Raw genomic sequence first — 13,954 nt, forward strand, 5'->3', positions numbered from 1 at the left:
GACAGGCCACTTCCTGTAAGAAATCTTCTCAGGTTTTGGCCTGCCAAATGAGTTCTGTTATACTCACAGACACCATTCAAACAGTTTTCGAAACTTTAGGGTGTTTTCTATCCAAAGCCAATAATTATATGCATATTCTAGTTACTGGGCAGGAGTAGTTATATATCCGTCGCAAATAATTTGAAAGATGCATATGCCCGCTTACTAACGTAACAGCATTGTTGCGTTAAGTGGGTCTATTAGTAAAAAATTATCCCTTTATGATGATTATTGGAACCTGTTAGTGGTAGTTTTGTGGTAACTGCACTGTGATTTGAATTGTGTGGAGGGATTTTTTCTTAACGTTAATGATTTGAATTTCATTAGGCCATGGACCAGCTCCACATGTACTTCACCTAGACCATCCATAACACCGCCATGTCATGACACTATCTGCCCAACATAACAATGTTTCACTGTGTCTCCTTTCTCTATAGACGGCCATGGACATCTCCAACTGCACTTCAAACAGGTCTTACGACACTATCCGTCCCCCATAATAATCTGGGTCCCTGTGTCTCCTCTCTCCATAGACGGCCATGGACCAGCTCCACATGCACTTCACCCAGGCCATCCACAACACTGTGTTCCAGGTGGTTCTGGGATACGTGGAGCTCTGCGCAGGCAATGCCGACACCAAGTTTCAGAAGATGCAGTACAAGGACCTCTGCACGGTAAAGATGCTAGCGATCTACCTTCTCCTGTCGTCTTACGGTAGCAATGCCAACCAAGACCTTACCTAGGGTTTGTGTCTGCTTAGCAAGGCCAACCATGACCTTACCTAGGGTTTGTGTCTGCTTAGCAAGGCCAACCATGACCTTACCTAGGGTTTGTGTCTTCTTAGCATGGCCAACCTAGGGTTTAAGTGTTATGTTTTGTGTAGGGCCAGGAGTTTTTGATCACCATGTGTCTACCTGGCCAGGCTATGATTGGGGCCAGCGTTTGTCCTGGTCTTGTTCCATTAACACAATGAAAGGATATCCTCGTTTGACGTTCAGGGGATCAGGAAGAAAACGTCTGTCTCTATTATGTAGGTGACCATTAATTCTGTATCTTTAATGAGCCATCTGTCTGGTACAATGTCTGGTAAAGTTAAAAAAGACAGCTTTAATCTGTGGAGTACAGACTTGGAGAAGATCTTATAAGCTTGGCTAGATGCCCACTGAGGAATGACTATATATTTAGTTGTTTATTAAAGAGCTCAAAGGATTAGGCCACATCGGTAGAAATCCCTGCTACTCCGTTAACTTGATAAACACTCAGACAGACACACGACTCCCTGAACGCTCATATTGTTCTCTAGCCAAGCAGAAAATGCCCTTCTGTCTTCATGAGAGATGGCACTTATCACTCTATCCTCCTGAATGAGATGGAGAGAGAGATGAAGAGAATGAGACTTTCATTTTCTCAGTCCGGGAAGAGGCATTTTCAATCGTAGACCTTTTTCTGTGAGATAATTCATCTTATTTAAGTGGACGACGAATGGGCTCTTTTGAAAAGTAGTTCCTGAGTGGCGGTGGTGCTTTTATTGGGCCAAACGCTCCCTCTCTCTCTCTCTGCCCAGACCCAGAGCCTCGGTCGTATCCAGACCAATGGAAGCGGACGCTGTCACTCCCCACTGTGTCGTTTTTTTTAATACCTTGGCCACTAGATGGCATAGAAGCAGCTGTGGTTTGTATGAGAACTGGGACTCCTATAGGGAGATACACCATAAATGTGGGTTGGAGGCAAAGTCAAGGCAGGTTGAAGGCCTAGGGCATTTATTAATGGTGTTTCTGAGGAAAAGAATATCTAAATATCATTCCCTCCCGTGCCAGAAACCTCCTTCTGATTCAATGTTCTTTAAAACTATCTTCTATCTTCTAATCTACAAGGAGTACAAGTTATACTGCATAGTTTAAGTTTGTCTCACTAAGACAAGTACGGAAAGAAAACTTCTAGATGAGTCTCCTAAGTAGAAATAACTTTTCCTCCTCCCGGGCTCTTAATGACTTAGCAGAATAATTTGGTTAACTGTTAGGCCCTGTGGAATCTGTAATGTTTTGCAATTCGGGCTAGGAAGGGAGAGAAGGATTCCGGGTAGGACGGGAGAGAAGGATTCCGGGTAGGCAGGGAGAGAAGCATTCCGGGTAGGCAGGGAGAGAAGGATTCCGGGTAGGCAGGGAGAGAAGGATTCCGGGTAGGCAGGGAGAGAAGGATTCCGGGTAGGCAGGGAGAGAAGGATTCCGGGTAGGCAGGGAGAGAAGGATTCCGGGTAGGCAGGGAGAGAAGGATTCCGGGTAGGCAGGGAGAGAAGGATTCCGGGTAGGCAGGGAGAGGAGGATTCCGGGTAGGCAGGGAGAGGAGGATTCCGGGTAGGAAGGGAGAGGAGGAGTCGGGGTAGGCAGGGAGAGGAGGAGTCGGGGAAGGAAGGGAGAGGAGGAGTCGGGGTAGGAAGGGAGAGGAGGAGTCGGGGAAGGAAGGGAGAGGAGGAGTCGGGGAAGGAAGGGAGAGGAGGAGTCGGGGAAGGAAGGGAGAGGAGGAGTCGGGGAAGGAAGGGAGAGGAGGAGTCGGGGTAGGAAGGGAGTGGGGATTCATTAACGGATTCCAAGTCGCAACCTTGGAACAGGCTGCTGAGGCATTGAGCTGAGGTGTTTTGACGGCAAGATGTGCTTGTTTCACATAGTGGTCATTGGTATTGTCATTTCTCCAATGCTCTTATGAACCATAAGATACAAAAGAACCGGAAAGGGCCATACCTATCACCTTTAAATGTCACTCCATGTCCCCAATTTGCCTGTCTAGCAGTGACTCGCCAGTTTAGTCTGAAGTTGGATGCACAGAGTAGCACAGTATGCTGATTATGGGCAATTTCTCAGACGCACCGACTCGTCCTCCCCAACTTTGGATTGATGGGATGTGTCATGTTAGCATTTGGCTGCATGATGGATTGGCCTCCAAACAGGGTGAGCTAGAGTATGCGCTAGCTAGCCTTGCGTATGTTTATCACTGAAGCTCGAACCTGATGAAGATGAAGCTCGCAGACAGGCTGTGCCTCTGATGACACATGAAGCCAGATAGGGTGTTCTGTCTCTCTCCATCGCTCCACATTCAGTGACTGGAAACAGGTTTTAAGGAAGATATAATCTTTGTTTAACTTTGGCAGCAGTTCCACTGCTTTAAAAGAAAATGGAAAAAGACTATCCGTGTTCCTTTAAGAACAGGGGAGGACAGAGGAAAGCTGCTTTGTGAGAAATGTTTTGGTGCTTTCATCTTCTAAGTGTTTCGCGCTCATTCAGTAATAAAGTAGATCAACCCTTATCTAAATACGTGTGAGGGTATGAGATAAATGTGTAGTACCTACGCCGATCTGGGAGAGAAAGGACTACGCAACAAAGCATCGAGTCTGCTGAAAATTGACACGGAGAAGAAGTAGTAGATACAGTTGAAGTCAGAAGTTTACATACACTTAGGTTGGAGTCATTAAAACTTGTTTTTCAGCCACTCCACAAATTTGTTGTTAACAAACTATAGTTTTGGCAAGTCGGTTAGGACATCTACTTTGTGCATGACACAAGTAATGTTTCCAACAATTGTTTACAGACAGATTATTTCACTTATAATTCACTGTATCACAATTCCAGTGGGTCAGAAGTTTACATACACTAAGTTGACTGTGCCTTTAAACAGCTTGGAAAATTCCAGAAAATGATGTCATGGCTCCAGTACCTGTGGATGTATTTCAAGAACTACCTTCAAACACAGTGCCTCTTTGCTTGACATCATGGGAAAATCAAAAGAAATCAGCCAAGACCTCCAGAAGTCTGGTTCATCCTTGGGAGCAATTTCCAAATGCCTGAAGGTGAGTGAAGGTATCTGAAGGTGCCACGTTCATCTGTACAAACAATTGTACGCAAGTATAAACACCATGGGACCACGCAGCCGTCATACCGCTCAGGAAGGAGACGCCTTCTGTCTCCTAGAGATGAACGTACTTTGGTGCGAAAAGTGCAAATCAATCCCATAACAACAGCAAAGGACCTTTTGAAGATGCTAGAGGAAACAGGTACAAAAGTATCTATATCCACAGTAAAACGAGTCCTATATCGACATGACCTGAAAGGCCGCTCAGCAAGGAAGAAGCCATTGCTCCAAAACCGCCATAAAAAGCCAGACTTCGGTTTGCAATGCACATGGGGACAAAGATCGTACTTTTTGGAGAAATGTCCTCTGGTCTGATGAAACACAAATGGAACTGTTTGGCCATATAATGACCTCATTATGTTTGAAGGAAGAAGGGGGAGGCTTGCAAGCCGAAGAACACCATCCCAACCGTGAAGCACGGGGGTGGGAGCATCATGTTGTGGGGGTGCTTTGCTGCAGGAGGGACTGGTGCACTTCACAAAATAGATGGCATCATGAGGAAGGGAAATTATGTGGATATATTGAAGCAACATCTCAAGACATCAGTCAGGAAGTTAAAGCTTGGTCACAAATGGGTCTTCCAAATGGACAATGACCCCAAGCATACTTCCAAATTTGTGGCAAAATGGCTTAAGGACAACAGAGTCAAGGTATTGGAGTGGCCATCACAAAGCCCTGACCTCAATCCTATAGAACATTTGTGGGCAGAACTGAAAAAGCATGTGTGAGCAAGGAGGCCTACAAACCTGACTCAGTTACACCAGCTCTGTCAGGAGCAATGGGCCAAAATTCACCCAACTTATTGTGGGAAGCTTGTGGAAGGCTACCTGAAACATTTGACCCAAGTTAAACAATTTAAAGGCAATGCTACGAAATACTAATTGAGTTTATGTAAACTTCTGACCCACTGGGAATGTGATGAAAGAAATAAAAGCTGAAATAAATCGTTCTCTCTACTATTATTCTGACATATCACGTTCTTAAAATAAAGTGGTGATGCTAACTGACCTAAGACAGGGAATGCTTACTAGAATTAGATGTCAGGAATTGTGAAATACTGAGTTTAAATGTATTTGGCTAAGGTGATGTAAACTTCCGACTTCAACTGTAGGTTTTTCTCTTTAAAGCTAATTAAGTTTTGTCTTTCTGGGGGGGATTGATGACTGCTATACATTTAGGTGAGTCTTGTGACCAGTCGTCTTGTACTAAGCCTACAAAACTTCAGAAGAGACAAAAGGTTTGGTACTTTGGGACACACTCTCTGGTTTTCCACTCACTCCCTTGAGTCCCTCCCCTGTGTGGGTATGTCATAAAATATACACAGGACAGTATGTAAATCGCCCTCACTACTGTCCTGAACTTTGAACCAAGTCATGGGATCTGAGGTTCGCAGAAAGGTCTGATCATATTGTGAAAGAATTGTACATCATACCATTCTCTGTGTCTCTCTCTGTCTCTCTCTTTGTCCGTGTCTGTCCTGGACCCCATGGCTGAGTCCCAAATTGTACCACATAACTACTTTTTTAGCCCTATTAGCCTTGATCAAAAGTAGGGCACTATAAAGGGAATAGGGTGCCGTTGGGGATGCAAACCATGTCCCTGACTCACTGTTCTGACTGTAATAGATGAAGATTACAGCACTAACATACTCTCAAACAACACCATACTGTGAAATGACCATCAGTACCAGAGCATCCGTCAGAGCCACAGCAGAGCTGAAAGGTACACTCTTAGATTGTATGATTTTTATTGGACAGATAGTGAGAGGGGATGACAGTGGGGAAAGACAGAGGTTGTATGAAAGCTCAGTAGGCCAGTTTCAAACCTATACCTTCATTACCTCTAAACCAGTTAGGCCACATAAGGATAATCTCTTGTTGGTTACATCATAAAGTACATCACCATTCTATCGCCCCAAGATTCACTCACTGATAACAATCAGTATCTTGATTGTGTAATATGATCATTTTGACTGGACACTGTGAGTTATTTACATGGTCCATTGTTCATGTGAAGTACTGGCTCTTTAGTGAGACCCATAGTGGAGGTGAACCTTCCATGGCCTTTCAGCGTTCATATCAGCTTTCATATGAGGCACCACTGAAGTATATGAACTACGCTGAATGTCTCTCTCTCTCTCTCTCTCTCCCCTGCGTTTTGTGTTTTCTTCATTATTTAGTGAAAGTGGTCCTTTCTGAGAACACACAGAACCCCTCGTCTCCCTCCAGCTGTGAAAGAAAAGGTCTATCTTCTTGTGTAACAGCATCAATAAACAACTCTGTCTGTTTGTTGTGACCTCTCATTTATGAAGGACGTCTGCTTTCATTTGCATCAATGATCCCAGATTTCCAGGCTTGAACGCTCAAAGTTTTATTTCTTGCTTCCTCTAGTCACTTCTGGAAGTTTCATATACTTCCTTTCATTTATAGAGTTTCTATAGAACTCTGAGTTTATATTTCTTTGTGCTAGAACTGAATCAAAGGTAGATTTTCCCTGTGAATTAAAATAAAGACATTCAAATCATTTCTTTGCAGAAAATAGTAATTAATTAATCTCAGATTAAAAAGACTGTCTCTCCCAAATCATCCTTTGCATTAAGTTAATATGAGATGATTTCTTCTGGCATGGTATGTTAGCTCACCCATTCCAGCTCATAACTTCCACATTTCAACCTCTGTATGCCAAATAGGTCTCGCCACAATAGTGTTAGCCAGGGTTTCAATAGTTAATATATTTTTTAAATGTGCCAGATACAGTAGGTCTGCACTACACTCATCACCGTGGTAACACCGGCTGAGTTGATATTGTGCTTTGGTAGGTAGGCTATGAAGTCTGAGGAACATTTCCCTATACGTTACTGGAGGGAACTTTTAATTCCTCATGATAGAGGAAGAGAGATGTGGGAGAAAGAGCGTCAATGCTCATAAATACTTACTGTAGTGTGAAGGAGACCACTGTAATCAATGGTAAAAGCTGAGAATGAGAGGCATGGTGGCTGACAGTGATAAAGGGGCTGGGATAACATGCTTGGTACACTGGACATTACTGCTGTGCCATGCTGCCACATATGGTCACCCACTCTGCGCATGATATAAGGTCTCCCTATAATGTTCAATAGTGTACCCTCCTTGACAGTCTCAGGACAGCCAGGGAAGGACACATTTGGCAAATGACACAGCAGGTATTTCTGTCTTAGCGACATCGCTTTCTCAACAACCTATCCTAGTATTTATTGCAGTGCATTAGCCTGGTTTGGGCGCTCCCCACCTCAGGGCTTATTTCAGAATACATGATTGTGTTTTTTAAGCATTCTGCCAGACAACCGTGCATTCACAATTTGATCTGACAGCCACCAGAGAAACCCTTTCAAGTGTAACATGCTGCTCCAGTCCTAACTTTACTCTGCTGCTCCAAAGGCAAATAGGACTACACATTTCATCATGCCTATAGGGGAGGTGTTGCAGTATATGTTCAGAACCATATTCCTGTAAAGCTTAGAGAGGGTCTCATGTCAAATATTGTTGAGGTGTTGTGGTAGCAAGTTCACCTGCCTCATCTGAAGCCTCTTCTTTTGGGGTGCTGCTAACTGTCAGTATTTGGATAATGTGTGCAATGCTTGATCGTGTGTGTGATGTTAAGAGTTGTATTTTCTGGTTGACCTGACCATTGACTGGTTAGCAACTAGCTGTCCTCTCAAGAGGAACCTTCTAACTGTGACTAATGCCTGTAACATGACCGAGGTTATCACTGAACCAACTAGAGAGTATACCAATAGTGTTGGAACTTTGACATCCACTTGTACTGATCATATCTTCACTAATGCTACAGAGCTTTGCTCCAAAGTAATATCAGTTCCCATTGGCTGTAGTGACCATAACATTGTGGCAATAATAAGGAAAGCCAAAGGTTGGGCCTAAAGTTGTTTATAAGAGATAATACAAAATGTTTTCTCAGGATACTTGTACATTTTTTTTATGTTGGTCTAATGTGTATGAGGAAGTGAATCCAGATGCGGCACTGGAAGTATTTGTAAAAGTATTCATGTCAGTTGTTGACAAGCGTGCACCTGTTAAGAAACTAGCTGGGAGAACTGTTAGAGCCCTCTGGATTGATGATTCATTGAATAATTGTATGGTTCAAAGAAATGATGCGAAAGAGGTGCTAAACAAGTCAGGCTGCTCAGCTGATTGATTGACATACTGTAAATTGAGAAATGTTGTGACCTAAACTTAACAGAAAAACTAGAAATGTTATTACCAAACCATGATAAATGACATAAAACACAATGGAAAAAGACTTTGAGTACCTTAAATGATATGGGCAGAAAACCCAGTTCATCTCCATCGTTTATTGAAGTTGATGGGTGATTTATAACAACAGTGAGCCATCATATTTTAATATAAAAGATCCAATATTGAAAGTGAAGGATTGCCAATAATTTCAATGACTATTTCACAAGTGGAAGAACTCAGAAGTGAAATGACAGTATTGAACATTGAGGCATTATATTTTAGTATAAAATATCTAATATTGAAAGTGAATGATCGTTGTTTTGAATTTGGTCAAGTTAGTGTGGGAGAGGTGGAAAAACTATTGTTATCCATCAATAATGATGAGCCACCAGGTATAGACAACCTTGTTGGGAAACTACTGAGAATGGTAGCGACTTTATTGCCTATTTGCTGTATCTTTAACCAAATCCTAAAGGACTGTGTTAGGGCTGACCCCATTTAGTCGACTGGTTGATTGTTTGGTCGATTGGCTGTTGGTCGACCAAGATTATAATTTTTTTGAGAAGTCCCAAATATGTATATATTTTTTTGTGGCACACGATACTTGTCTGATTCACGCCTGTCTCAGTGGGCTAATCCATTTAGGAGGCTGCAGGGATGTCACGGTCCTAAAAAAAGGAGTGTGGCTAGAATGCACAAGGTACGTCTCTCTCCAGAATATGCGCTCTCTCCCGCCATTTTGTGCACATTCATAGTTTCATAACTTCATTGTGTGAATTGTTTGCCTTTTGATTGTTAGTGTCTATCAATTCCCCACTACATATATCCCCAGTAGTAACCTACATTTACCATTAATTCCCATAATTTGTAATCTACAGTGTTTGTTTGGTTATGGTAAATTCTGTTAATGCATTCAATTTATTATTATTATTGTTATTTAGTGTTCTTATTGTTGTTGTTTGCAGAGCTCACAATTTATGCTATATGGGAGAAATACATTTTAGTTTATTTCTTTCCATTTATCAGTTTTGGCAATTTCTACATTTTGGAGTGCTGCTGTCAATGTTGAGTAAGGACGTGCATCTGATTCGGCCTACGCATATAGAAGTAGGCCTAGGCTACCTGGCCTGTGTGCAAATGTAGCTCTGTCCATTTGGAGATGATAGTATTTCTGATTGTCTTAACTCACCGCCACGAATGAGCTGTGGAGTTTCTCAAAGTATTTTTTTCTTCACTTCAAAGAGCAAGTAAACAAAGTCTGTTTTTAGAATACATTAAGAATGACAATAGTTCCTCAATCAATACAATATATTTGCATATTTCCCTTTCGGTAACCACTCGAAAAATGTAATGCTCTGATCCAGTGGAAACATAAATGACCTGATTACTTCCTATCCCTTGCACCTATAGCTGTGTCTGTCCCGAGCTCACTGGCACAGGAAACTCTGAAGGCCCATACTATGTTATACAATGTTGCAAGTTTTCTAGTGCTAGCTTCAGTCCAGACATAGTTTATAGTTGATACAATGTTTTAAGTTCATTGGCTACTCATGGCCTGTCTTCAATGTGATTAATAGGATATTTACAGTATTTTTCTCAGTATATTTTCTACCTGCAGGCTGCCATGTTTTTATTTGTTGGCTTTATCTAGGCTGTTTTTACGTAGTTTGCAATATAAGTTACTTTTAGATTTCTATCATTTTCTTTCAGATAGAATTTAGATTAACCTCATGACAATGATTTGGAGATACAAAGACTATAATCAATTCAATGAAACTGTTCCATGAAAATCATAACAGACACGCAGATCGATAGAAATGGTAACAAATTGACACTCCTATTACTGGCAACTTGAGGAGCGTAACGACAGAATCTGTGAAGGCAGCAGCGGGAGGAGGGGGGTCGGGAACAGTATTTTTCCCTTCTGGTTAGGTTATCTTGATCTCTGGCTCCTTCTTGAGTCATTTGTATCTTATTTTTTTATCAAACAGCGTGCTTAAAGCATCAGACAAGCTCAGTACATACAGTTGAAGTCGGAAGTTTACATACACCTTAGCCAAATACATTTAAACTCAGTTTTTCTCAATTCCTGACATTTAATCCTAGTAAAGATCAGGTCAGTTCGGATCACCACTTTATTTTAAGAATGTGAAATGTCAGAATAATAGTAGAGAGAATGATTTATTTCAGCTTTTATTTCTTTCATCACATTCCCAGTGGGTCAGAAGTTTACATACACTAAATTAGTATTTGGTAGCATTAAATTGTTTAACTTGGGTCAAACGTTTCCGGTAGCCTCCTGACAGAGCTGGTGTAACTGAGTCAGGTTTGTAGGGCTCCTTGCAAATGTTCTATAGGATTGAGGTCAGGACTTTGTGAAGGCCACTCCAATACCTTGACTTTGTTGTCCTTAAGCCATTTTGCCACAACTTTGGAAGTATGCTTGGGGTCATTGTCCATTTGGAAGACCCATTTGTGACCAACCTTTAACTTCCTGACTGATGTCTTGAGATGTTGCTTCAATATATCCACATAATTTCCCTTCCTCATGATGACATCTATTTTGTGAAGTGCACCAGTCCCTCCTGCAGCAAAGCACCCCCACAACATGATGCTGCCACCCACGTGCTTCACGGTTGGGATGGTGAAGCGTCTCTCTTTTTCCTCCAAACATAACGATTGTCATTATGGCCAAACAGTTCTATTTTTGTTTCATCAGACCAGAGGACATTTCTCCAAAAAGTACGATGTTTGTCCCCATGTGCAGTTGCAAACCGTAGTCTGGCTTTTTTATGGCGGCTTTGGAGCAGTGGCTTCTTCCGTGCTGAGCGGCCTTTCAGGTTATGTCAATATAGGACTCGTTTTACTGTGGATATAGATACTTTTGTACCTGTTTCCTCCAGCATCTTCACAAGGTCCTTTGCTGTTTTTCTGGGATTTATTTGCACTTTTCACACCAAAGTACGTTCATCTCTAGGAGACACAACGCATCTCCTTCCTGAGCGGTATGACGGTTGCGTGGTCCCATGGTGTTTATACTTGCGTACTATTGTTTGTACAGATGAACATGGTACCTTCAGGCATTTGGAAATTGCTCCCAAGAATGAACCAGACTTGTGGAGGTCTACAAAAAAAAATTCTGAGGTCTTGGCTGATTTCGTTTGATTTTCCCATGATGTCAAGCACAGAGACACTGAGTTTGAAGGTATCAAAGCAGAGCAGAGCAGCACGCCTTGCCCTTAAATGCACATACAGAACTAACATCAACAGGTCTTTCCTGGTGGTTGAGGGTTGACGACCTATTCGTTTTTTAGTTTTTATCAGAAGCGTTACTTCAGAATTCCAGATTTTCTGCATAATCAAATAACATTCAGCTCAGACACCCATACAGTGCATTCAGAAAGTATTCAGCCTACTTAACTTTTTCCACAGTTAAGTTACATTACAGCCTTATTCTAAAATTTATTAAATAGTTTATACCCCTCAATCTACACACAATACCCCATAATGACAAAGAAAAAAAGTTTTTTAGACATTTTTGCAAATGTATTAAAAATAAAAAATGATCACATTTACATACGTTTTCAGACCCTTTACTCAGTACTTTGTTGACGCCCCTTTGGCAGTGATTGATCACAGCCTCGTCTTTTTGGGTATGACGCTACAAGCTTGGCGCACGTGTATTTGGGGAGTTTCTCCGAGTCTTCACTTCAGATCCTCTCAAGCTCTGTCAGGTTGGATGGGGAGCGTCGCTGCACAGCTATTTTCAGGTCTCTTCAGAGATGTTCGATCGGGTTAAATTCTGGGCTCTGGCTGGGCCACTCAAGGACGTTGAGACTTATCCTGAAGCCATGCACAGTATTGGGACGTGAAATCATCTCAACATTAGTCCACATTCCAGGTCTGAAAACTTCTGACAAAGTTTGATTTCGGAGTGAACCATCATGGTACCTTGCCCGAGGTGTGGGAAGTTGTAGTGGCTAGCCAGTGTTGCCACTGCTTGAGGAGTCTAGCTGCACTTTGATGGAGGAGGAGGACACCATGTTGTGCTTTTCTGGCTCGGCAGATCTGCAGATTGCTGACTAGCAGGCAGGGCGCTGTTTTTTTAATCCCGTGCAGTTTTGGGGAAAGCACTAGGATTACATCTGAAAATGGAAGTGTATATGCTAAAAACCATGTCCCCCCACGCAGCTCTCTGTCAGAAGAGTCCCTATGCTGCTGAGCGTAGATATACACTGCAAGCATCCATTAAAAAACTTTTTCCTAAAATAGATCCACTATGTATCCTATGGAGTGATTGGGGATGCCTCTCCATGCATCAAACCCTCCTGAAGTCTGAGATCCAACCTGCCCTATGGAGGTGTTGAGGAGTCACTTTGATCAGAGATAAAACATTCAGCTGTGACCTTACCCTGAGCAGGGGTAGAGTCTGTGTGTGTCCCTGTCTGTGTGTCCCCCTGGCACTTGCTCGGCTGAGGGTAACCCCCTGGGGGGGGGGGGCTTGGAAGGGGTTAGGCCGTGCCCCCTGAAGAAGCCAGGGAGGTGATTTCTTCTCATCAGACCTACTATAGATCACAGAGCCCCTACGGCCCCTTTCTCCTGCCAATTAGTCCCAGTTGCCTGGCAACCTGGTGTGATATTTCCTACCGTAGCAGGAGAGCATCACCATCAAATGGCAGGGCTGGACCATTGATTGTCCGCTTTGATGTGGATCACTAATTTATCACTGTTCACAGGTAGCCACTGGGGTTGGATGGGAAAGGGAGGCAATTTACACTGGAATATTGCATTGTCCTTGCATTTACCCATGACACTCCCCAATAATGGCAACATTCTCATCACATCCCACAGTAAAGGAATGCTTGATGCATCAGTGACTTGTTACGGTGGTATTAGAAAGACGTGGGAGGGGCTGAGATTAAATGGATCTTGCAATCAGCAGTGTGTGTGTGAGAAAGAAAGGTGTGATGGTTTCAGGCTGCTGGTCCTGTTCCTCTATTAGACTCCTGAGGGTACAGACAGCGATAACTCTGACTGATTGCATCCTATGATGCCATACTGGGCTTGTAAACGGAAACGGTAGGAGCTAACTTAATTAAACTAGTCCAATAAAAAAATGCTTGTTTTCAATGAAAAACGTTTTTCTACAGTGTGCGCAAATGAATACACCATGGGTTATATGGGTAGAGGAAACCAGGCCAGGGGTTGTTTTATACTGTACAGGTGACTTTTAAAGTCAATGTGTGAGACATAGTAATGTGACCGTTTTTCCCATGAAACCAGTGTCTGTGTCAATCCGAAAATCATTTTCCAATCTGAAGAATTCCAGGTGGTATTTGAGGAGATTCAGGGTGATCATGTTTTTAGGTGTGTGTTTATTCTACACTTCAAGAGGACTACAGTTTAGCAGCCTTGTCTGAATGTGCTTAACTACGCTAATTGTTCCAGTGACTGTTGTTGAATGTTAATGTGAGGTGTTTTACCAACTGAGTAACTCGTGACTAATGAGTATCCTGACGTGGGGGAAGTACTATAGGAGTGCATCCTAAATGCCACCCTAATCCCTATGGCTGTGGAAAAGCTACAATACATATTTTTGTTGTGGCCCCGGACAAGCACACCTGATTCTACTTGTCAACTAATCATCAAGCCCTTGACAAGTTGAATCATGGGAGTTTGTCCAGGGGTACAACACAAATATGTGCTGTTGGGAGTACTGGAGGACTGGAGTTGGGAACCACTGCCCTATAGAGTGCTCTACTTTTGAGTCGCTAAGTGCC

At 42.6% G+C, this 13,954-nt stretch overlaps 1 protein-coding gene across 2 annotated transcripts in view; it reads left to right on the plus strand.

The window, feature by feature from the left end:
* The window catches only part of LOC106570454 (VPS50 EARP/GARPII complex subunit), a 266,801-nt gene that overhangs the window by 126,725 nt on the left and 126,122 nt on the right, over window positions 1–13,954 (plus strand). For both annotated transcript variants that reach the window (XM_045694895.2, XM_045694896.2), the window contains exon 12: window positions 573–713. In XM_045694895.2, the coding sequence (XP_045550851.1) occupies window positions 573–713 (141 nt within the window). The remainder of the gene's footprint in view (window positions 1–572; window positions 714–13,954) is intronic.

Source organism: Salmo salar, chromosome 14, assembly GCF_965601325.2.
Source record: "Salmo salar chromosome 14, fSalSal1, whole genome shotgun sequence".
NCBI classification, from domain to species: Eukaryota; Metazoa; Chordata; class Actinopteri; order Salmoniformes; family Salmonidae; genus Salmo; species Salmo salar.